At 42.3% G+C, this 25,487-nt stretch overlaps 1 protein-coding gene across 4 annotated transcripts in view; it reads right to left on the bottom strand.

The window, feature by feature from the left end:
- syngap1a (synaptic Ras GTPase activating protein 1a) overlaps positions 1 to 25,487 on the bottom strand; it is a 168,980-nt gene that overhangs the window by 112,921 nt on the left and 30,572 nt on the right. For all 4 annotated transcript variants that reach the window (XR_005130896.1, XR_005130897.1, XM_037542329.1 and 1 more), the window contains exons 2-3: positions 15,250 to 15,380; positions 4,356 to 4,461 (exon numbers count right to left, since the gene is read on the bottom strand). Coding sequence is in view for 2 of the 4 variants with exons in the window: in XM_037542329.1 (XP_037398226.1) it covers positions 4,356 to 4,461; positions 15,250 to 15,380 (237 nt within the window). In the remaining 2 variants the exon portion in view is untranslated. The remainder of the gene's footprint in view (positions 1 to 4,355; positions 4,462 to 15,249; positions 15,381 to 25,487) is intronic.

The raw sequence follows: 25,487 nt of genomic DNA, 5'->3' as shown, positions 1-25,487 counted from the left end.
TGATGTGGGGGGAATATAAAAAGATAAGTATTGTTATTGCAATAAACTGCGTCACATTACGTCACAAATGTGTCCTGATTTCTGATTTTTCACGCTGAATTTAAAGAACAACGACCAACTGCGTGTTTCATTATGGACAGAACATGAGAAGGCGTTTAAACGTGAGCTGAGGAACGTTCTGTGGTTAAAAATAAACAGGTTAAAATACGTATACGGATCATTCTACACAAGTTGTTCAAAATGAACCTTAAAAATCTCAGGCTTATTACACACCAAGGCTTACTGCTCAGTAACTACAGGGATGTCAATGCAAACTAGCTGAGCTATTCTTAGGTTATAGAGGTGTGTAATAACACTGGCCTTTTAAGTAGCTCATTTAATGTTAAAAATGTATCTGGATTAAATCAACTTGTGGCCACACCTCTAAATATGTGGCCAGTAAAATAAAGACTTTTCCTCCATCTTGAGCACATGGTGAGTAAATATCTTTTACCATTTTGAAACAAAACTTTCTCATAAATTACCTATTAAATATTGATAGTTCAGTTAGTTTCTTGCCATTTACACATTCTGAGAAATTTGCCTGAATTGTCGCAGCTGAAACAGTCGCAGCTGAAACAGTCGCTCCTGAAACAGTCGCAGCTGAAACAGTCGCTCCTGAAACAGTCACAGCTGAAACAGTCGCAGCTGAAACAGTCGCTCCTGAAACAGTCGCTCCTGAAACAGTCGCAGCTGAAACAGTCGCAGCTGAAACAGTCGCAGCTGAAACAGTCGCTCCTGAAACAGTCGCAGCTGAAACAGTCGCAGCTGAAACAGTCGCTCCTGAAACAGTCGCAGCTGAAACAGTCACAACTGAAACAGTCGCAGCTGAAACAGTCACAACTGAAACAGTCGCAACTGAAACAGTCACAACTGAAACAGTCGCAGCTGAAACAGTCACAACTGAAACAGTCGCAGCTAAAACAGTCGCAGCTGAAACAGTCGCAGCTGAAACAGTCGCAGCTGAAACAGTCACAACTGAAACAGTCGCAGCTGAAACAGTCACAACTGAAACAGTCGCAGCTGAAACAGTCGCAGCTGAAACAGTCGCAGCTGAAACAGTCGCAGCTGAAACAGTCGCAGCTGAAACAGTCGCAAATGAAAGTCACTCCTGAAACAGTCGCAGCTGAAACAGTCACAGCTGAAACAGTCACAACTGAAACAGTCGCAGCTGAAACAGTCACAACTGAAACAGTCGCAACTGAAACAGTCACAACTGAAACAGTCGCAGCTGAAACAGTCACAACTGAAACAGTCGCAGCTAAAACAGTCGCAGCTGAAACAGTCGCAGCTGAAACAGTCGCAGCTGAAACAGTCACAACTGAAACAGTCGCAGCTGAAACAGTCACAACTGAAACAGTCGCAGCTGAAACAGTCGCAGCTGAAACAGTCGCAGCTGAAACAGTCGCAAATGAAAGTCACTCCTGAAACAGTCGCAGCTGAAACAGTCACAACTGAAACAGTCGCAACTGAAACAGTCGCAACTGAAACAGTCACAACTGAAACAGTCACAACTGAAACAGTCGCAGCTGAAACAGTCACAACTGAAACAGTCGCAGCTGAAACAGTCACAACTGAAACAGTCGCAGCTGAAACAGTTGCAAATGAAACAGTCGCAGCTGAAACAGTCGCAGTTGAAACAGTCGCAGCTGAAACAGTCGCTCCTGAAACAGTCGCAGCTGAAACAGTCACAACTGAAACAGTCGCAGCTGAAACAGTTGCAAATGAAACAGTCGCAGCTGAAACAGTCGCAGCTGAAACAGTCGCAGCTGAAACAGTCGCAGCTGAAACAGTCGCTCCTGAAACAGTCGCAGCTGAAACAGTTGCAAATGAAACAGTCGCAGCTGAAACAGTCGCAGCTGAAACAGTCGCAGCTGAAACAGTCACAACTGATACAGTCGCAGCTGAAACAGTCACAACTGATACAGTCGCAAATGAAAGTCACTCCTGAAACAGTCGCAGCTGAAACAGTCAAAACTCAAACTGTCACAACTGAAACAAATATGCCACAAAATTTTTTTTTTGACTGTTTAGTATTGAAACCCTTTCACAACAATTAAGTTTTTTTGTTTTTTCTAAGTAAAAACAAGTTATCACGTCCTCTATTGTGAATACACTTAAATGTGGCATTTTTATGGAAATTTTAGTGCATAATTTTAATTTATTTTTTTAATTTAACATCCAATATTTAATATCCAATAAATAAAAATGTGTTGACTTTTGCACAGAGCTTATTTTATATCATATAGTTTCCTGTGTTCATTTTTGTAGTGACATATAGTTGCTCATTCATGACATGTTAACATTAAAGACAAAAATAAATAGATAATTTTTGCACCACTGTACAAAAGATAAAATGCTATCAGGGAAAAAGGAATTCAGAGAGAGGCAATTAGGCCCAAGATACTTACACACACATTTTTTTCATATAACATTTTAGATAAATTGACATTGAGAAGATGATAAAAAATATTGCAAAGTGTCTTTACACCTAATGCAGCCCTCAAAAACAACCCAAACAGGAGTTTTATTGCTCAGTTAAGGAAAAAAAACATTTTATTACTAATTCCTGCTGCGTTCGGGGGAACTGACGAATGAAGACAAAAGCCTGAACAAAGTTTTTAACACTTTTCTAAACCGCAGTTTGAACTGCTTTTGTGGAATGACCCGTGTATTAACTGGTAAATGCTGAAGCGGGAAACACAGAGAAGCACACTATGAAAAGGCCTCGTCTGAATGCCCCCTAATTAGTTCTGCTTAACTGATTTAGTGCAGTAAGTAAAAATGCTGAATAAAAATCATTGTGTTCTAGTTTTTAATAGTGGTTTTCTAAATCTGTCATTACTCTTTCATCTGTCTTTCATCTGTCTTTACTCTTTTTTTGTCTGTTTCAACTCTCCAAAGTAAATATTGTGAAAATGTCAAAGTGTTTTGATATTATGTTTGCTGTTGTGCCCGCCTCACCCCTGCTGTACTGTGTTTGTGTGAGTGTGTGTGCGTGTGTGTGTGAGAGAGAGTGTGTGTGTGTGTGTGTGTGTGTGTGTGAGAGAGAGAGAGAGAGAGAGAGTGTGTGTGTGTGTGTGTGTATGTCTGTGTGTGAGAGAGTGTGTGTGTCTGTGTGTGAGTGTGTGTGTGAGTGTGCGTGCATGTCTGTGTGTGTTTCTGTGTGCGTGTGTGTCTGTGTGTGTGTGAGCGTGTGTCTGTGTGTGTGAGCGTGTGTCTGTGTGTGTGTGCATGTGTGTCTGTGTGTGTGTGTGAGTGTGTGTCTGTGTGTGAGTGTGTGTCTGTGTGTGTGTGCGCGTGTGTCTGTGTGTGTGCGTGTGTGTGTGAGAGAGTGTCTGTGTCTGTGTGTGAGTGTGTGTGTGAGTGTGCGTGCATCTGTGTGTGTGCGCGTGTGTGTCTGTGCGCGTGTGTCTGTGCGTGTGTGTGTGCGCATGTGTGTGCACGTGTGTCTGTGTGTGTGTGCGCGTGTGTCTGTGTGTGTGTGTGTGTGTGTGAGAGAGTGTGTGTGTCTGTGTGTGTCTGTGTGTGTGCATGTCTGTGTGTGTGTGTGTCTGTGTGTGTGTGCGTGTGTGTGAGTGTGTGTCTGTGTGTGTGTCTGTGTGTGTGCGCGTGTGTCTGTGTGTGTGTGCGTGCGTGTGTGTCTGTGTGTGTGCGCGCGTGTCTGTGTGTGAGTCTGTGTGTGAGTGTGTGTGTGTGTGCACACGTGTGTCTGTGTGTGTGTGTGTCTGTGTGTGTGAGCGTGTGTCTGTGTGTGTGTCTGTGTGTGTGCGCGTGTGTCTGTGTGTGTGTGTCTGTGTGTGTCTGTGTGTGTGTGTGTGCGTGTGTCTGTGTGTGCGCGCGTGTGTCTGTGTGTGAGTCTGTGTGTGAGTGTGTGTGTGTGTGCACACGTGTGTCTGTGTGTGAGCGTGTGTCTGTGCGTGTGTGCGCGCGCGCGTGTGTCGGTGTGTGAGTGTGTGTCTGTGTGTGTGTGCGCGTGTGTCTGTGTGTGTGTGCGCGTGTGTGTGTGTGTGAGAGAGTGTGTGTGTCTGTGTGTGAGTGTGTGTGCATGTCTGTGTGTGTGTGTGTCTGTGTGTGTGAGCGTGTGTCTGTGTGTGTGTCTGTGTGTGTGCGCGTGTGTCTGTGTGTGTGTGTCTGTGTGTGTCTGTGTGTGTGTGCGCGCGTGTGTCTGTGTGTGAGTCTGTGTGTGAGTGTGTGTGTGTGTGCACACGTGTGTCTGTGTGTGAGCGTGTGTCTGTGCGTGTGTGCGCGCGCGCGTGTGTCGGTGTGTGAGTGTGTGTGTGTGTGCGTGCGTGTGTGCGCGTGTGTGTGTGTACCTGACTCCGGGTGGGGTCTGGTATCGGCAGGTACAGAGACGGTCCTGCGCAGCAGTTTGGTGCGGTGAGAGACGGGACGCCGATCGCTCATAAGCAGAGGATGAACCTAAACACACAGAACACACAAACTCAAAACAGAGAACAGTGTAGCACATAGAACCCAGTACAGCCCCCACATAGTGCAGCACTCAGGATGTAACACTCAGTAAACAACACACTGCAGCGCCACCTTGCTGGTGTACAGTGAGACTGAACACACTTAAAAATGACCGTTAGTGAAGAAAATGAGCACTCAAAGAACCCTTTTTGAAATTAAGGCAGTTCTGAAGGCAAAAGGGGGTCCAACCTTTCACTAGCATTAGGTGTACCTAATAAAGTGACCAGTGAGTGTATATTGCCATGTCAAACTTGTAACACTAGCAGAACGATTTTTGCTGTTTTCTAGAACCCTTTTATAGGTTCTATATAGAATCGTCTGCAGCACATCCTCCTTCAAACTAAACAGCCCTTTTACGGTGCAACGATCCCTTTGATCATGCAAAGGGTGCTTTGAGTGTTCTTGGAATCATTTTCTTTACTAAAGAACCCTTGGAGAACCAGAACTTTTAAATGTGTAGCTACATCAGTTGAGGTATAGCTTGTGCTCATCTAGTCCTTAGGTCTGGTGGCCAGAAATAGACCAGTGATGAACGGGTGCTGATAACAAGGACTTTACCATATTCAAATTAATACTGAATATTCAAATCCATCCTGAATATCTTTACTCATTTCTGCAGTTTTACATCTCTTATTTTAGACATTGCTAAGAATTTTCCAGGATAAAATGGGCTGCTCAAAACTGGACGGTTGAACCATGTGGTGATCAAGATGGTCCTCCCTGCAGAGCTGGTCACTCTAGCATCATAGATGCTGTTCCATTTGCTGATATTATGCATGTGCTTAGCTGTGTTGCCTACACCAATACCAGACTAAATGGCATTTAATTAGCCAAACTAATTCCGGGTTGGAAATAGTTCAAACTCTACCTGTCACAATTATGACATCATCGCAATTACACTATATGGACAAAAATACTGGGACACCTACAGGAGCTTTTATAATCCCATTCTAAATCCATAGGCATTAATATGGAACTGGTCTCCCTTTGCAGCTCTAACAGCTCGCACTCTTCTGGGAAGGTTTCTACAAGATTTTGGAGAGTGTCTGTGGGAATTTCTGCCCATTCATTCAGAAGAACATCTGTGAGGTCAGACACCGATGTTGGGAGAGAGGGTCTGGCTCACAATCTCCGTTCTAGTTCATCCCAAAGCTGTTTGATGGGGTTGAGGTCAGGGCTCTGTGCTGGCCAGTGAAGTTCTTCCACACCAAATTCACCCAGTCATGACTTTATGAACCTTGCTTTGTGCACTGGGGCTCAGTCATGCTGGAACAGAAAAGGTTCTTCCCCAAACTGTTTCCACAAAGTTGGAAGAATTCTCCAAAATGTCTTGGTGCTGAAGCATTTATATTTCCCTTCACTGGAACTAAGGGTTCTAGACCAACCCTTGAAAAACAACCCCATATCATTATCCCTCCTCCACCAAACTTCACAGCTGGCACATTTCAGTCAGGCAGGTAACGTTCTACTGGTATTCAACAAACCCAGACTCGTCCGTCAGACTGACAGATAGCTTTACGCCACTCCATCTGACACCTAGCATTGTGCTTGGTGATGTAAGGCTCCATGACGGCATGAAGCTCCCGGCATAGTTTTTGTTTTTGTGCTGATGTTGATGCCAGAGGAGGTCTGAACTCTGCAGTTATTGATCAGCAGAGCATTGGTGAATTTACACACTATGGGCCTCAGCACTCGGCAACCCGCTCTGTCACTGTCTGTGGTCTGACATTTTGTTGCGGACTTGCTGTGGATCCTAAATGCTTCCAGTTTTCAATAATACAACTCACAGTTGACGGTGAAATATCTAGAAGGGAAGAAACTTCGTGAACTGACTTGTTGCAATGGTGGCCTCCTATTACAGCACCATGCTCTTCTTCATTTCGCTCTTTAGAGCGACACATGGTTTCACATGTGCTTGTAAAGGCAGGCTGCGTGGCTAGCTGCTTGATTTTATACACCTGTGGCAGTGAGACTGTAGACAACACCTGAATTCAATGATAAAGAGGTGTTTCCCAATACTTTTGTCCATATAGTGTATGTTACCTACACCACTGCTGGATGAAACAGATTGAAGAAATGTAACTGATACTCGGCCCGTCACAAGCATGACATCATAATCTGACCTAGTCACAATTAGCTGAGGCGAACGCAATTACAGCCTTTACAAACTAACGTGAACGTGTTCATTGAGACGTCATTATGAGACGCAGGAAAACAGCCAGAGTTCTGACTTATGCTGCAACATGTTTAAAGGGCAACGAACGGAAAGAAAAGAAAGACCCTGCTAGCATGCAAACACCATCTGTAGCCTTTCTGAAATGCTGAGAAAATCACAAATAGCCGCCACAGCTAAACGAAAAAAATAAAAAACTGAGCAACTGTTCTCTGTTTCCAGTAACGCCGGATTTCAAGCCACAAACTAAATAACTAGATTTATTTAAAGTTTGTTTTATGTGAACTGTTTTTTTTATTTTTATTTATTGTCGGTTCAGATTAGTTTCGTCCAATTGGAAGAGAATCAATAATAAATGTATTACTGTATTTTCTTTATTACAGAGTATTTTTACTGTAATTGACAAAAAGCATAAATAAAACAGTAAATTACACTCAGACACTTGTTTCCTAACATAATGAACTGAATACATTTTAAGCACAGCACAAATAAAAAAAAAAATTTTGGGGGGGTCCACTGAACTTCTAGGTCTGTTAAATCGAGACTCTGAACCCGAACTCTTTCCTGAAGTGACCACTGAAGCACAGCCAGAGCCTCGCTGTCCAAAATCTGCTTAATTCCAGTGAAGCCAAGCATCCAGTTCTTTGACATTACTGGGGTTCAGTCATCTAAAAGGCAGCTGAGAACAGCAGAGGGGAACGTTATACGGCTCCATTTCTATACAGCACACGGGCACCGTCACTGATGTGTTTATGTAACGTACAAAACAACTAGACGTCCAAACATTCAGGCTGTGCAGACAGTGCATCTGAAAAAGCTTTGCTTTAAGACATCTTAGATGTTACGGTCAACTCAGCTGGCCATCCTATCCTGTCATATACGGATGAAAAAATAATATATTTATACTGTAACACTATTGTTATATTATGTGCTATTAATATGAAGACACAGAAACCTAGAAAATACATTCTCATAAAGAAAGGGTACGAAGCTGTCACTGTGGTGGTGACAGCAGGTACACAGCTAGGAGGAAGCTAACAGCTAACAGGAACACAGCTCGGAGGAAGCTAACAGCTAACAGCTAACAGGTACACAGCTCGGAGGAAGCTAACAGCTAACAGGTACACAGCTCGGAGGAAGCTAACAGCTAACAGGTACACAGCTCGGAGGAAGCTAACAGCTAACAGGTACACAGCTCGGAGGAAGCTAACAGCTAACAGGTACAAAGCTAGGAGGAAGCTAACAGCTAACAGGTACACAGCTCGGAGGAAGCTAACAGCTAACAGGTACACAGCTCGGAGGAAGCTAACAGCTAACAGGTACACAGCTAGGAGGAAGCTAACAGGTACACAGCTCGGAGGAAGCTAACAGCTAACAGGTACACAGCTGGGAGGAAGCTAACAGCTAACAGGTACACAGCTCGGAGGAAGCTAACAGCTAACAGGTACACAGCTAGGAGGAAGCTAACAGGTACACAGCTCGGAGGAAGCTAACAGCTAACAGGTACACAGCTCAGAGGAAGCTAACAGCTAACAGGTACACAGCTCGGAGGAAGCTAACAGCTAACAGGTACACAGCTCGGAGGAAGCTAACAGCTAACAGGTACACAGCTAGGAGGAAGCTAACAGGTACACAGCTCGGAGGAAGCTAACAGCTAACAGGTACACAGCTAGGAGGAAGCTAACAGGTACACAGCTCGGAGGAAGCTAACAGCTAACAGGTACACAGCTCAGAGGAAGCTAACAGCTAACAGGTACACAGCTCGGAGGAAGCTAACAGCTAACAGGTACACAGCTAGGAGGAAGCTAACAGCTAACAGGCTCCTATAAATGTATGAAGGTCTGCTGGCTTGATGACGGTGCCACCCCGACCAAGTATTTACTGAATATACTGTACACACTTTTCAGTCGGCCAACATTCATGCATTAAAATCATTTTTTAAACTGGTCTTCTATAATATTCTAATTCTCTGAGATACTGACCTTTGGGTTTTCACTGGCTGTAGGCCCTGATCACTCTGCGTGTAATGAACCTATACGATATAGGAGTCTCACTTTTTGAACTGAATTGCTGAAATTAATTAACTTTGATGATATTCTAATTTACTGAGATGCACCTGTATTTAACAAACGACTGAGAGAAAGAAAATGACGACTAGGCCTGTTAAATTTAAAATGAATGACTTGGGCCGATTGTGTTAAAATGCCGCCGCGGACACTGTGCTGGATTAAAACGATTTACTAAACTAAGGATAATGAAAGAAAGAGATGAAGGGAAGATCAGTGAACTGGACAGTGAGTGGAAAAGAAGCGCTGAAAAGTGCCATTTGGTCTAAACACTCTGCTTAATCAGCTGTGAGCCACCCAGAAAACACGGAGTGAAAAGCCAGTGCTTTGCCATCAGCGGGCTAACAGTGACCCGCTATCCGGTACATCAGGGCGGACCAGCTTGGCAGGGGGGGCCACCACATACACCTCACTGGCTCGAAAGCTTGTCAGTAAGAGGGTGTGAGGTTTTCTCACTGTAGTGAAGGGCCTTTATTAGCCAGAGTGGTCTTAGAATTCACATCTATGTGAAACAGCTCAGCGCGTTCTGAACAGAGATGCATGATGAATTCAATTCTGCCAATTTTTAAAAATCCCATGTACTTCAGTGGCTGAGGTCACTCACAGTCATTCACAGTGGTTTGGTGTAAAATGGTTCATTTGAAAGACTCAGGTTTCTTTACAGTCGTGCTGATAGGAACCAGACGTCACAATGTCTGCAACACTAATATAGACATTTTATTTACTGTCCAAAACCACCAGTGAACCTGCACGAGTGTTTATATGTGATGTTGATGGTGGTGAAATCGCAGTGAAGTGGAAAAGTAACTTTTCTCTGGGGACTATTTATCATGCTGTACAGTCACTAAACGATGTCTCAGCATCAGGCAGCGTAACCACTGTAACCATTTCATCTATGAGCTTTCTGTAAAGGAGCTTTAAGAGGCGTTGAACTCTCTAGACATCTGGTTCCTATCACCACCACTGTGAACAATTCAGACTCTTAAGTTCCTCTAAAACAGAGCATTTCACGCCAAACCACTCCGAATGACTTTGTTTACATCTTAATCAGAGATTAAGGAGATCCCCTTTAAAATTTTAAGCCAATTGGATTTGTAATTCTTTATACTTTACAAACTTTTTTACAGTATTTTTTACAGAAAAAAAAGTTGGCTAATTATAAATAATTAGAAGATAAAAAAACAAAAAAAATTCAAATGAGCCCAAAAATCTATTCAGTAAAAGCAAGAATAAGGATTTTCTTACTATACCCTCTTAAGAAAGCTGGTTCTTCATGGGTTCTACAGCGAAGGGAAAGGCTCTATTGGAACCTGATGTGGCTGATTCACTGCTTTTCACTGCTTTAGTGCAGACATTCAGTGTAATGCTCATAGCTGAGCTGTAGTAGTGAGAGTTAAATCCTTGTATTCGGGGTTCAGTCTTACTGCTCACCAGGAGATAAAATGAGAGGATTCACTGGTTTTGCAGCTGGAGGTTAAGAGTAGCTAATCCAGCGTCAGCGCAGTTTGAAGGCCTTTCTGCGTTTCTCCTCACAAAAAGCAAAATTCAGCAGCACAATCTCCGTGACGGTCAGCACTGGGCCTTAGGTATCTCTGAATATGAACCACACGACAGCTGCATAAATCCACGGCCCATTAACTCCACTTCATATGGAGCCAGAGGAGAGAGGTGGGGAGAGCGAGAACGTGTTGGAGCCTCACTGAAGGGCAGTTGCTCCCTCTAGTGGCAAAACACTGGAAACACAACACAGGTGCAACCCCTCGTTCAAGCTCACCATTACTGCACTCTTAAAAAACATGGCTCTATGTGGAACCACTTGCATCCTCAATTGGTTCTTTCCAATCAGGGTTCTTCTACTATTACAAGCTTGCCGTCATAAACAGCAGAACTTTTTTGTGCCAAAAAACACTCTCAAAAAGGTTCTAGATATAAACATATCGCTGCTGTCAGAAGAAAACAAGACATCTCCATTTTTGTTATTTTTCAGTTTTTGACATAATTTGAAGGCGCCTGTTACCCTTTACAATGCAGGTACATTTCATGATGAATGGAACAAAAGAAGTGGATCAAAATGACTTGGAAAAACCGTCTGGTTCCATTGACTTACATTAAAAGTAAAGTAGGTTTTTTCCTTCTCCTGTAAAGTTCCCATTTTGGAGATACGAGGTTTTCTTCTGACAACAGCGATATGCAGCGCATTCTCCCTCACTCTGATGAACCATTTCACCATGCAAAGAACCATTTAAGCATGCAAATGGTTCTATATAGAAATCTTGGTTCTAAAGAGAAACATTCCCTTCACGGAAGGACCCATGGAGAACCATCTTTTAAAGAATGTAGAGTTAAAAATCCTGTTCATTCTTGCTTTTACTGTATAAATGTCTTTGGCTCGTTTTCATTTAGTTGTATGTATCTTATAATTTAATTATACTTAGTCAACAGTGATCTCATTTTTTCAAGCCAGCTTGAAATTTAAAATTTTTCAAAATGCCTGCATAATTAAACGGTTGAGATGTAAACAAAGTCGTTCAGAATGGTTTGGTGTGAAATGATCCGTTCTAGAGAAACGTACAGAGTCAGAAATGTTCACAGTGGAGGTGATGGGAACCAGACGTCTGAAGAGTCTACTGCCTCTAAAAGCTCCATCACCAAGTTATTGCATGAAAGGGTTAAGAATAATCAGGCATCTGCTGTCTGAGACAGTTTTACGAAGATTTTCGTAAAATCCTATTTTTTTTACACACTCATGGTGGAGAGGTACATGTAGGGTGTTCTAAGGCAAAACCTTTTTTCATAGAATTCACCATCAACACTACATATAAACACCCAGAAGACTCATGTAGGTTCACTGGTGGTTTGGGCAGTAAATGAAATGGCTGTATTTGTGTTATAGACATTGTGACGTCTGGTTCCTATCAGCGCCACTGTAAAGAAACCTGTGCCTGTAAGTTTCTCTACAGCGAACCACTTCAAACCAAACCACTCCGACTTACGTTGTTTACATCTCAGCGATTTAATTATTCAGGAAGTTTTCAAAATGTGTTGAACTTCTCTGTAGTGATGATAAATCGGCCTCCTGGTGACCCCGACGCAAGTAAGGGTGAGTAAGTTTCTCTAGAATTGAGCATCAACCCACTCGGAATGATTCTGTTTACATCTCAATGACTCTCAAAATCTTGAAAAACTGGTGGAACTCCCCTTTAAGTCAACCCTTTTGTGTAGATCTTCGCTGTTTCCTCAACTTAGTAAAACATTCTGTTTTATCTTTAATATATATTTCTTACTCAGTTCCTCTCCCGATTTAGTCATTGGTATTTGCCACCCACAGGCTATGACTCCCCCCATCAGACCTGACCATGGAGGTCTGTGGCGTCACCAGGATTCGAATAAGCAGTTTCAGCTTAGAAGGACGAAATCACTTTCAGGGAGTAAAGCAGTTTTTCTTGATCACTCAAACACACGTAACCAGATTGGGCTCAGTTTCATCTTCACTGTCACTTTCTTGGCAAAGCTGAAGTGTTTGTCTGAGCTTTTAACCCTTTTTTTAATCTCAGGAATTCAACTTGTATGTAAAAATTGAATTTCCACAAGTTACATTTTTACATTTCCATTTACAGCATTTGGCTGAAGCTCTTATCCAGAGCGGCTTACAGTTTGATCATTTTACACAGGTAGGCGAAGGTGGTGTTGGGAGTCTTGCCCAAGGACTCTTATTGGTATAGTGTAGGGTGCTGCCCAGGTGGGGACTGAACCCCAGTCTACAGCGTAGAAGGCAGAGGTGTTAACCACTACACTATAAAATTTTATTTTTACTAGTGATAATTCAGAAGTTTCCCCATTCATTGTAATAAGGGAAAAAAATTTACTAGTAAGAATTAAATTTTCACATGTAGAAATGGAATTCTTGATATCAAGAATGAAATTTTAACAAATTTTTACTTGAAATTTGATTAACACGTCCTCATTGCTTTCAGTCATTTTTACACACACGCACACACACACACACGCACACACACACGCACACACACACGCACACACACGCACACACACGCACACACACGCACACACACACGCACACACACGCACACACACACCATCATCCATAACAGACACACACCCACACACACACACACACACACACACACACTTTCAAAACAGATTTCACAGAAAACTGTAAAGTTCACTGAATAACTGTGTAAAACAGACAGAAAACGTGGTGCCAATTTATAGAGAAACTCTCATACATACTTAAAACAGATGGTTCTTTAAGGCTTCTTTAGTAAAGAAAGTGGTACCTTATAGAACCATGAACAATCAAAGAACCCTTTGTATGATTAAAGGGTTCTCTGCATCATGAAATGGTTCATCAGATTGATGGAGAATGTGCTGTAGCGGTTTCTATACAGAACCTTTCTAAAAAAAGGCTCTATATAGCACCAAAAAGGGTTCTGCTATTGTTGCGATTTCAAGCTTGGGACAATAGAATAAACCCTCTTTGGTGCAAAAGGTTCTACACAGAACCATCAACAGCACATTCTCCATCAACCTGAAGAACACTTTCTGAAGAGCTCTGAAGAACCTTTCTGAAAAGGGCTCTATACAGCACCAAAAAGGGTTCCACTACTGTTGCGATGTCAAGCTTGTGACAATAAAAGAACCCTTTTTTTGGTGCTGCATAGAACCCTTTCCAAAACATTCTATATACAGTAGAACCATCTACAGCACATCTCCATCAAGCTGAAGAACCATTTCATGATGCAAAGAACCCCTTGCATCTTTGAGTGTTCATGGTTCTAGATAAGGCCATTTTCTTTACTAAAGATCCACTGAAGAACCATCTTATTTGGGTTTCTCTGTAAACTGGCACTACATGTTGTTTCCATTTGTTTTACACAGTTAATCAATGAAACAATCAAACAACATAGAACCACCTATAGCACACTCTCCATTTTATGATGCAAAGAGCCCTTTAATCATGCAAAGGGTTCTTTAAGTGTCCATAGTTCTATATAGAATCACCGTCTTTACTGAAGATCCCCTGAAGAACCATCTTTTTTAAGAGCGTAGTTAGAAACAACTTCAGCAACCAAGTTCTCAACCGTAAACTCGGCAGCCAGTCGTCATCAGCTGCTGATGCACAGCAAACAGGGAAGTCTCTCATTGAAACTCATTAAACATCACAGATGTACCTACTGAGACTGTGAAACATCCAGACAACGGATTCTACCAACGGCATTACAACACAGAAGATCTCACCTGAGAAATCCAGAAACGTCTGTTTCCGATTTGGGCTTTTTTACCCCATACTCACGTACAAAAGGTGAGAATAGTAGAAAGCAGCATCGTCCCAAATGATGCTAAACAGGAGGCCTCATTCACCAACCACTCTTCGGAAGAAACTTCTTCATAAATCCCAATTACGTCATGAATCCGACGTAGACTCTTTCTTAGGACCTCACTCAAGAACAAATTTAGGAAAAAACCTAGGAAGATATTGGTGAACGAGGCCCTGTTTGTCAGTAGAGGAAAGTGTGAGAGACGATGTCTGACTTTCCTACTGAGGTTTGTTCAAAAACCTGCGCAATCAAAGCTACAGCGTGTTGACAGGCTGGACTCTTCTTCCCCCTTCTGTCATGTCCAAGCCACGGCTGATGATCCGGTCTGTAACCGTTTTGTCTGGATTTCACAGTAAATTTCAGCTCAGTATGGTCTGTATGTGAGACCTGACTTGGGCCTCTGACCCTCCACTGATGGGACCGTTTTGGACAGTGCTGCAGCCCGACACTCGCTCCCTTCTTTCAAGATTACAGAAAAAAGAGTAACTAATCACACTAATCTGTATCTCTGATAACAAAACTACACATCAGACAAGAACAGGTTTCACACTACGATATCCTTACACTTTAACACTTCCCAAAACTGCTTACGGTAAAGTACCAGGTGACATACGGCACTAACGAAGGCCGAAGCCTGCGTTTTTGTGGTTTTTCATGGATGCTTGGCAAGTGATTGAAGGAATTTACTCTCCTGATAGTCAGTCAGAGCCTCTCCAATGAAAAACCACATATCAACCATTCCTCCCTTTTTGGATTTACCAGTTATTTTGTTTTCTGTTTTATACAAGCTTTTACATTAAAAAGCCAAACTATGCTGTATTTATGCCTCAGTGACCCCTTCAATTTAAACACATGGGCATCAAACAATGCCACACCATGCGTATAAGAGAAGTTTGCTTCTGTGTCGTGTGTTTAGTGTTTTGAGGAGGTCTGACCATTTTTCAAGGAAGAGGCGTTATTTTTAACACGGTTTTCCAGTGTTAAGTGTTAAATATGGCTTCTGAATGGACAAAACCTGGGAAGGGGGGGTGTAAACTGTACTTTGTAGATCTGCAGAAGGCCATTTTAATTTCACCCTAACCAGCCTACCTCTGTTTTTACACTGTATGTCAGTCTGTCCAGCACCACATGAAGAGCAGTATTGAAAGAGCTATTTAAATACCTCTTCTTGGTCCAGCATGTAGAACTGGTTGCCGTCTCGGACGCGGAGCGGACGGCTCCAGCCGGGGGAGTCGTGGGCGTGGCCATTCAGAGGAGTGTGAGGCCGGGAACACGGAGACACACACCTTCCATCTGTCAGAGAGAGAGAGAGAGAGAGAGAGAGAGAGAGAGAGAGAGAGAGAGAGAGAGAGAGAGAGAGAGAGAGAGAGAGATAGAGAGAGAGAGAGAGAGAGAGATAGATGAATTCTGGCTGTACCGTTCAATATTTTAATGAATATAAAACACAAGCTTTTTGTGCTAAAAAGCTCCAGAACCACATGCGGCTGTTTCACTGCCCTGTTGTGGCTCCACACAGACAACAGTCTTGCCATGAAATGGCAAAAGAGAGATTTATGACGAACATCAATAATTTGGTGACAAATTAACTTCAGAATCACTCCAGCTGGTCTCCTGATACGTTTAATCTGCATTGAGAAACTGTCAAACACATTCTGGCGCCTCAGACACGTTTGAGGTGCAGCGGGAATATTCAAACAAGAAGCTGGCGAATGAGAAGCGACCGCAGCCTCGTAAGACAGTCTTTCTGTACTTAACAATGACTGGTATGGAGGAATGGAGGAAAATGAACCGTTCGATTTTCTTGCCACCGAACTTCCTTCATCCCCATGTGGCATTGCTCTCTCGTCCACCAGTGAATGAATCACATGCATCACACGCAGAAAAAGCACACGAATTCCGATCGGAGCGTCACATTAAGGTCGCACGGCCACCAATCAGATCCGTATCCGATCTAGGACCACATATGAAAGCGGCTCGGGTCGGATTTGAAATGATCAGATTTGTGTCCACACAGCCCTGAAAACATCAGATCTGAGTCACATCAGGGCAAAAAAATCGGATTTGACCAATAAGGCTTGTAATGTGAACTAAGCCTATGACACTGATATGAAAGCAACAGTTCGGACGCCCCTGGCCAAATTACACGCTTGTGAAAATAATCACAGAGAACACACTTCAGCACATTTTAATGTACACTCACTGTTTATTTGTTGATTTTAACTCATTGGAAAAACTCAATAACGTGGCCCGTGCAACAGTTACAACACAAATAACACAGCAAATAAACAGAAATCACACATGTAAATGTGCAGAAGTGTGTTCTCTGTACAGGATGAGTTCACTTATGTCCACTTAGAAAATCAAAGGGTGAAGGCGAGCACAGGCTTCCTCCGAGACCCGTGAAACCAGCGACCGCTTCCTTTCAAACTGCCACTCACGCAACGTCACTGGACAGCTGAACTCGGAGGAAAACATGGGGGCTCCCGAGTGGAGCCACCGTCTAAGCGTTGACCCTGTCATCAGGAGATCACGAGTTCGATCCCTGGTGATGCTACAGAGGTCCAAAGCCGGGAGTCCAAAAGAGCACAATAGGCCTATTTCACACCAAACCACTCCGAATGACTTCGTTTCCATCTTTGCCATATAATTATGCCCATATTTTTAAAATTAGTGGAATTTCCCACTGACCATCTACTGCATGTATTATGGGAGAAACTAAAAAATATATATTCAATTCACTTTTCTTGCATAGACCCAATCATTAAAATGAAAAACATTTTTAAATAATGTGTGCTTGGCCAATCACATTGGCTTGTGACAGGCTAAATCCATTCCACTGCTGCATAATGTTTCTTCTAGGCAACAAACCCATTTCTGCAAAGTGTAGTAACAAAAATTCATACTGAACATTAAAAATTAGGTCTAAATGAGCCCAATAAGAGATAGTATGATCAAACACAAGCTTTCTATTGACTTACTCAAACTCTACCCTTCATTGTAAACCCTGTCATTGTGTTTAAATATGTATAATGTCATTGTAAAACGAGCCAAGTGAATTCGTTGCCCTGAGGCAACATCATGCCATAGAGGTTTAACATGCACCCACTGCTGAAATAAGCGCCTGTCCAATAGAACTGAATGTTTGGGAGCAGTCAGCCTAAGGTCACTATACCCAATGCTAAGCAGCAGCCATAGTAGGACTGTGTTTACTGGCATGATGGGGCTCCATCAAATACCTCTGGGATGAGTTGGACTGATCCAGATCTGATCATCCTACATCAGTACCTGACCACACTAATGCCAGAGGTTGTTACTGCACCAAGGGAGGAACAAACTCCCTATTAATACTCTTGATTTTAGAGGAAATGCTGGATGAGCAGCTGTCTACAAACTTACATACAAAACAGACTTATTTTATATGAAAATGAATGAAATAATTGGACAGTGAACAGATCGCAGAGGCAGAAGAGGCTGAAAGCATGCAGAAAGGCGTCGTTTACACAGTACAGCAGCAGAGCCAAAGCTAAACAAGCCATTTCCTCTGAAATGAGGCCTAAGCAAACCCCCAGCAGAGCCGAGGGAAGCTGCTGCTTTTTTTAGGAGCCCATTCGGAAGCACTGCTCAGCTGTTGGATATATACTGTGTGGTGCAGTATAGATGAAAAAAAAAAAAACACAAATACAGAGGCGAGGAATTTAAAACTCATTCTGACACTGCTTTTGTGTCCTGCTCGCCCCCACAGAGAGAGAGACAGAGAGAGAGAGAGAGAGAGAGAGGAAGATGGGTTATAGCCCAAGAGATGTCACTTCCGTGACGCCCACTCTATTTCACGCGCTCACACACCCCCAGCCTGTCGCCATGACAACTCAACACGGAACAGACCGAAAAAACACTAAAAGAGAGAGGGATTAGGTGAGAGAGAGAGAGAGAGAGAGAGAGAGAGAGAGAGAGAGAGAGAGAGGGAGAGAGAGAGAGAGTGTGTGAGAGAGAGAGGGAGAGAGAGGGAGAGTGAGAGGGAGAGGGAGAGAGAGAGAGAGAGAGAGAGAGAGAGAGAGAGAGAGAGAGAGAGAGAGAGAGAGAGAGAGGGAGGAAGAGAGAGGAAGAGAGAGGGAGAGAGAGGGAGAAAGAGAGAGAGAGGGAGAGAGAGAGAGAGAGAGAGAGAGAGAGAGAGAGAGAGAGAGAGAGAGAGACTGGAATGGGGACTTACACTAGAGCAAAAAAAAAAAGAAGGGAAGGAGTGATGGAAGGAGAAGGAGGGACGAGAGGAGAGGAACTATTTTAGAAGAGGGAACCAACACTTTGTTCCCATAGCAACCATCATGGATGTGCAAGAGTGAATAGTCTCCCCACTGCCCCCCCATCTCTCTCTATCTCTCTGTATCTCTCTCTCTCTCTCTCTCTCTCTCTCTCTCTCTCTCTGTATCTCTCTCTGAATCTCTCTCTCTCTCTCTCTCTCTGAATCTAAACCATATGTAGGTGGTAAAGGGGGGAGGGGGAGGGGGTCATTTTACCAAAGAAAGAACGTTAAGTGTATTTTCTCATTTACACGCAATTTAGGAGGGGGAACTGTGATCTGATGGGGTTTCACTACTGGAGTAACTCAGCGCTTAAAACGCTGAGAAGTCGAAAGTTATTACTGCCATATTTCTATGCATCTGATTTGCTATACATGTTCACATTATACCTTGTAATTACATAATTATTACACAGGTAGTTGTGTAACAAGTTGTGTTTATGATAAGTGGTTTATACATAAGCTGACTATACTAGACAAACTAATGTAGACGTTTCAAGTTATAACTGCCATTTTTCTATACATCTGATTTACAATACATAATTATTCATATTACAGTACGCAAACTGCATTTTTATTACATAGTTACACAGCAAATTACACTTATAATATACAGATATACACATAAGTTAACCATACTTCATAAATGTAGGCGTCCAAAGTTATTACTGCTATTTTTCCATACATTACACAATTATTACACAGTTAGCTGCATAATGTATTTACATAATTTTTACATAGTTACACGCTTATGCTTAGGATATACTGGTACACTCGTAATTCTGTACTCTAGTAATGCTTGGAAGTCCATGCTTATTACTGTTGTTCTACAATACATGTTTAACACACTACTATGTAATTACATAATTATTACATAGTAAATTATATAATAAATTATATGACACACTGGTGTACTCTTAAGTATACCAGTGTGTCTATATAACCTCTAAAGTTCTGCACTCCAATAAGAAGTCCAGACTTATTACTGTCTTTATGCCGTTACAATTATTTACATCACAGTTTGTAATTGCATAATAATTACATGGTTGCAAAACAAGTTATGTTTATGATGTAGAGGTATACATATAAGTTAACCACACTTCACTAAGTAATGTAGAAGTTCAGATATATTACTGCCATGTTTCTATACTTTTGATTTTCAATAAATAATGATAATATTACGGTATGTACTTACACAATCATTACATATTTAGGATGCATAATAAATGACGTTTATGGTGTAGTGTTATACATATAAACCAACTATACTCCACCACCTAAATAACTAATGTAAACATTTATTTTTGTTGTTTTGCTTTTCTACAACACATGTTCACAGGGCACTATGTAATTACACAATTTATTACACAATTATATAATTATGCTTATTATACACAGGTACACTAGGAAATGCTATACTCCAATAACCCTTAGACGTCCAGGCTTACTGTCACTTTGCTGTTCTACATTACATAATTATTTACACACCACTGTGTAATCACACTTATTACAGAGATAATTAGATAATCAATTATGCTGATCACACACTTGTGTGCTCTTAAGTATATCAGTGTGTCATATAAATATATATATAAATATATAAAATCTCTCCACACTCTACACTCCAATAAGAAGCCCAGACTTCTGCCATCACACAGTTATTATAATATAATTCACAGGCAATTACTATTAAAGAATGTATAATCACAAATATATTAACAGCAGCAATATACAGTCTTTTGCAAAAGTTTTGGCACCTCTGTCACATCACGCTTTATTGATTTTCTAACTGAAAATACAGCCGTGTGCAAAAGTTTCAACACCCCTGATCAAACGTGGTCGGTTGGTTTTTGCAGAGAAAACAAGTGACCACATTCTCTACAGGGGTCATCTGTCTGCACAAGTCCTATTTATTTGCTGGAAAAACCCATTTGCGCCAAATTTACAAACTTATCCATATTTTATGCTGTTTTTTTTATATATAATTTGACCAGCAGTGACCTTTTGCACAAGATTAATGTATAACACAAAACTGCACGAGAACCACCGAATAACAAAGAGACTCGATCAAAGAGAAACGAACAAACGTGCTCTCGCTCTGGATGTTAAAGCACCTCTCCAGCTTATATTCTCTATAAACTCTCTGGAACACGGCTGCCGAGTTTAGGAGTGTTCAGTAGAAACTTCATTCCTTCAGCTCAAAGGCTTCGTGTGCTGTGTGTGCACATCTGGTGCACAGTCTATCAGAGAGGGGTCTAATCTCACTTGCCTTAAAATATCTGCCCGGGGGGTGTTACCAGCACGGCGGTGGAGTGGGAAGACTTCTCTAAATAGATTTGGAGAGATCTGGACGGCTCTAACCTCTGCACTGCTGAGCCTAGTGCCCCTGGAAAGCTTCCAACCCAACTCTACAGCCCCATCCTCCAAAGGCCAGCAGCAGATACACACCAGCACTTTCACATCGGCTCAGATCAAAACTGCACTGAAATAAAAGAACTGACTCGAATCAAATGTCGACTTCGTTTCCACATAAAGAACACATCAAAAAGCAGGACAACGGAGGGTTAATGCAAGACATATCACTACTATCTTAAACCTTTTCATTAATTACTTAATTATGTAATATATGTGAGGTATAAATATTGCTGACGTTTCAAAAGGTGCCATTTACTCTCCAGACAACACTGTCCAGGCATCGCTGTTGTTGGAAGAAAAGCTTGTATCTCCAAAGTGGTGACTTTACAGGAGAAGGAACAAACCTACTGTACTTTTAATGTAAGTCAATGGAACCAGACGTTTTTCCCACATCATTTTGGGTCGTTTCTTTTGCTCCATTCATCATGAAATTTACACACAATGTAAAGACGTAACAGGCATTTTCACACTGTCAACAACTGAAAAACCACAAAAAGGGAGATACGAGGTTTTGTTCCAACAACAGCGAATTATATGAAAAGTAAACTGCAAAAAGACGTTTGAATTGAATTGATTTTCTGTCCTGATTGAGCAAAAAACCAACACATTTACATACAGTGGCAGGAAAAGGATTTATCACCCCGGCCATGTTTTGTTTTATAAACACACTTAAATTCGGCATTTTTCTGCAACTTTTACGGCCCAATTTCTGTTTATTTGTTGAGTTTAAAATTTTGGTATGAAGTGTGAAACGTCATCACGTCTGTGGGCCACGTTTCATCCGTTCACATCCTCTACATAGAACACACTAACATATGTCGTTTTCGGCCAAATGTAGCACAAGTTCATATAAAAACATCACATAAAACGTAAACTGTGACGTAACTTTGACACAGGACACATTCGCCGTTTGATCCCAATACATCACATTCAGTAAATCAACGGAAACGGTGTATTAAAATGTACAGACTCTCTGTAGACGACGCTTCGCTTATTTTCACTTAGGAAAACATGGAATTTGACCAGGCCTGTTCAAACTTTTGCATATGAGTGGATCAGACACAGCAGGTTTTAACCACCTCAGTGTCACTGCTGGACTGAGAACAGTCCACCAACACGTTTACATTGGGCAGATTCTCTTATCCAGAGCGACTTACAATTGGATCATTTTACACAGGTAGGTGAAGGTGGGGTTAGGAGTCTTGCCCAAGGACTCTTATTGGTATAGAGTTGGGTGCTTGCCCAGTTATAAGGTGCACTTCAGCCCAGACTGCTTTTTAAATGAGACACTAGTGCAGCCAATCAGAACAAAGCTCATTTACATATATTGGTCTTAAAGGTACAGGGACAAACTGCATCCTAACTCACGTAAGTGTTAAAATAAATTACATGAAAAAATGTAGGATGTCCTTTAATCCCATTTCAAACGGGTTTCTTTTTGCCAGAGGAGGTCCGGTAACATCATTTGTTCAGATCTGACAGGTGAATTTCTAATGGGACAACGTGTCGGTGTAATTTCTCCAAATTACCCCAAATAGCCTGATCGAAAAGTGATGACCTGGACATCCACTTACAACTAAACTCATATGGGTCCAAACAAACAAATAAACAAACAACAAAAAACTAACACCCAGTTAGTGCCAGATAGAATAGCATTACTTTACTTTGCTGCCCCTCATGAGGGAAACATAATACATCACAACACAACATTAGGCCAGCAAAGTGGGCTCACTCAACACCGCAAATGGCAAAATCGCGCTGCCCCGTGAGAGACGCTTCCAAAATGCTTCATTTTATTGTCCTTTTAATTAGGCCACCACCAAAAAAGTCTGTCAATGCTTAGTGTTGCTACTGTCTCCAAGCAGGACCAAACTGAGGACTACAGAAGGTAATTCACACTGGAATTATTACTCAGCACAACCGTCACAACTCCAGACACTGCAGATTCATACTGGACTAACGTCACAGATCTCATAGGTAATCATCGAAACAACCGCACCTCCACAGGTAAAAATAATCCAGCTCCTAAAGGGCTTTAGACCAAGAATTCTCAACCTTTTCCCCCTCGAGGTCGGCCCATCTCAGGGGTCGAGAACCCAAATGTTGAGAAGAGCCATTTTCTCAAATTACAGCAAAATTCATACCACCTTGGGAGCCACATTTCATGTCCAGTTTATAGAAGTAATGTTTCACCATATTGGCTGTAAGTGTGTGCTGATGTATGAAAACACAGACCGCCTTTGCTCTGCTTTAAGCTTTAGCACAGCATAAGCTGCTTTTCTCGCATCTCCAGCAGGAAACGTTTCCACAAAATTAGAAAAGTTTCTTGTAAAATTTCTCAACATTTCAACTTCTTACGTCAGCTTCTCGTTCACCAGCTCCTTGTTCAAATTGTCCTGTTCTGCCTTAAAAGGCATCTGAGGTGCCAGAATGTAGCCAACTATGTAGCAAACCACTGCACCTTTTAAGGTGAAACGGGAGAATTCGAATGATAAGCTGGCGAACGAGAATCTGACTTCAAACTTCAACCTTTCAATCTTCACCTTAAAACTTTCGTTTGGCACTAACTAGGTGAGATGCTTGTCTGTGTTGCTATGGTGACCAGCAGTCTACGCACCAACCTTCAGGGTTAAAGGGTGAATTAGCAGTTCTACATTAATTCCAGTGTTTAAGACCATCTGCTGTTAAACTGTGTTGAACGATCAGCAGAGCTTTATTTTACTGTAAAGGAGGATTCTTTTAGTTTTACCTAACAATCGAATTCTGACTCAGATCTGATGTTTTCAGGGCTGTGTGGACACACAAATCCAATTTTATGCCCTAACGTGACTCAGATCTGATGTTTTCAGGGCTGTGTGGACACACAAATCAGATTTTTTGCCCTAACGTGACTCAGATCCGATGTTTTCAGGGCTGTGTGGACACACATCTGATTTTTTCAAATCTGACCTGAGCCACTTTCACATGTGGTCCATACGTATCCGATTCGTGGCCGTGTGACCTTAATGCGATGCTCAGATTGGAATTCATGTGCTTTTCTTCCACTGCATGTGCACCATCATTCAGCGTTACCATGGCAACAGCGCCGAACAGAAGTTAAAACCTGTAAACGCTGGAAAAGCAGCTCATCTCACCTTTTCCAACTTCATCTCGCTCTAATAATGAAGCTGAGAGCTGATCAGAGTTAACGATCTTCTCAGAGAAGCTCGTTCTGCTCGTTAGTTTGTACTGATGATTCAGTGATTCAGTCACGTAATATTACTGACTAGGATGAGCTCATGAGGGTCATTTCAGGACGCTGCTTTGTTCACATTAATGACAGATTTGAGTCACTTAGAGTGTGAACCAACGAGTCAGAGGGATCGGATTCGAGGAAAAAATTGATTTGAGGAACGAGGCTTGTAATGTGAACGTAACCAGGAAATTCCGTAACATTTTTACTGAAATGAGACAGAGCGAAAAAGGGCTTAGCGCACTATTGATGCACGGCTTGTATTAATGTTGTTTACCATTTGAAAACGTTTCTCATTATTAACTGAATAACTTTTCACTGATTTGCACGACAAAATGGCATCACCAGCAAACTACAGACCACTGCATTATCCTCAGTACAGGCACCAGGACCACCAGAGGGTGCTTCACGGCCTTGTTGTCTGTTGTCCAGCGGTTAAGAAACTTTGCTTTAGATCAACGTTAATGCCACTTTCATTAGCAGATGCAAACAACAGTGCTATCTGTAAATATACGAAGCCCACAATGAAAAACAGACAGAACAGAATGACGGAAATATACATTCCTCTCACAACAGACGTCAAGAATTACATAGACTCATTCTTTCATCTGACTATAAACAGGGCAGGAGCTGATTAGACGTGTCTGAGATTTGGACCGGTGGAAAACACCGTTATTGCTCATCAGTCCAAGTCCAGACATACACTGTAAAAACGGTCTGTCTGTTGACCCCATGCACTTTTAAGTCAGCTTATGTCTTGTTCCACCCTTTACAGTGTATCACTGGTGTTCTGATGTTCTATATAATGATCGCAGTTATTTACTCAACTCATTACAGGCTTACATTGAAATTTAACCATCCATCCATCCATCCATCCATCCATCCATCCATCCATCCATCCATCCATCCATCATCTTCCGCTTCTCCGGGGTTCGGGTCGCGGGGGCAGCATCCTGAGCAATGAGGCCCAGACCTCCCTTTCCCCAGCCACTTCCACTAGCTCGCCTGGGAGGGATTCCGAGGCGCTCCCAGGCCAGCTGGGCAATATAGTCACGCCAGCGTGTCCTGGGTCTTCCCCGGGGTCTCCTCCCGGGTGGACTTGCCTGTGACACCTCCCATGGGCCGGGCCCAGCCCAAAGGAGCTACATGAGTCCCCCCCCTCCCATCGGTGGTGTAGGGGTTCGGTGCATTGTGGATCGGGCTGTGTCCGAAGGCGTGGGCCTTGGCGTTCTGATCCTCGGTTGCTGAAACTGGCTTTTGGAACTTTAAATTTAACATTGAATTGATTTTCTGTATCAGCAGGTTAAAGTCTGTTCATGTTCATCTATTCCAATCTGTTCACAGACACAAAGGCACACTAAAGGTGTCTAAGAGAGCTTGTTAGAGTGGTGCTGCACAAAGACCCACAGCCCAGCCTCTCTCTGCCACCACAGCAGCCTGAAAACGGATTCCTCCGTTA

The sequence above is a fragment of the Pygocentrus nattereri genome, chromosome 11 (genome assembly GCF_015220715.1).
Source record: "Pygocentrus nattereri isolate fPygNat1 chromosome 11, fPygNat1.pri, whole genome shotgun sequence".
NCBI classification, from domain to species: domain Eukaryota; kingdom Metazoa; phylum Chordata; class Actinopteri; order Characiformes; family Serrasalmidae; genus Pygocentrus; species Pygocentrus nattereri.
This window is presented reverse-complemented; position numbering and strand designations above follow the sequence as displayed.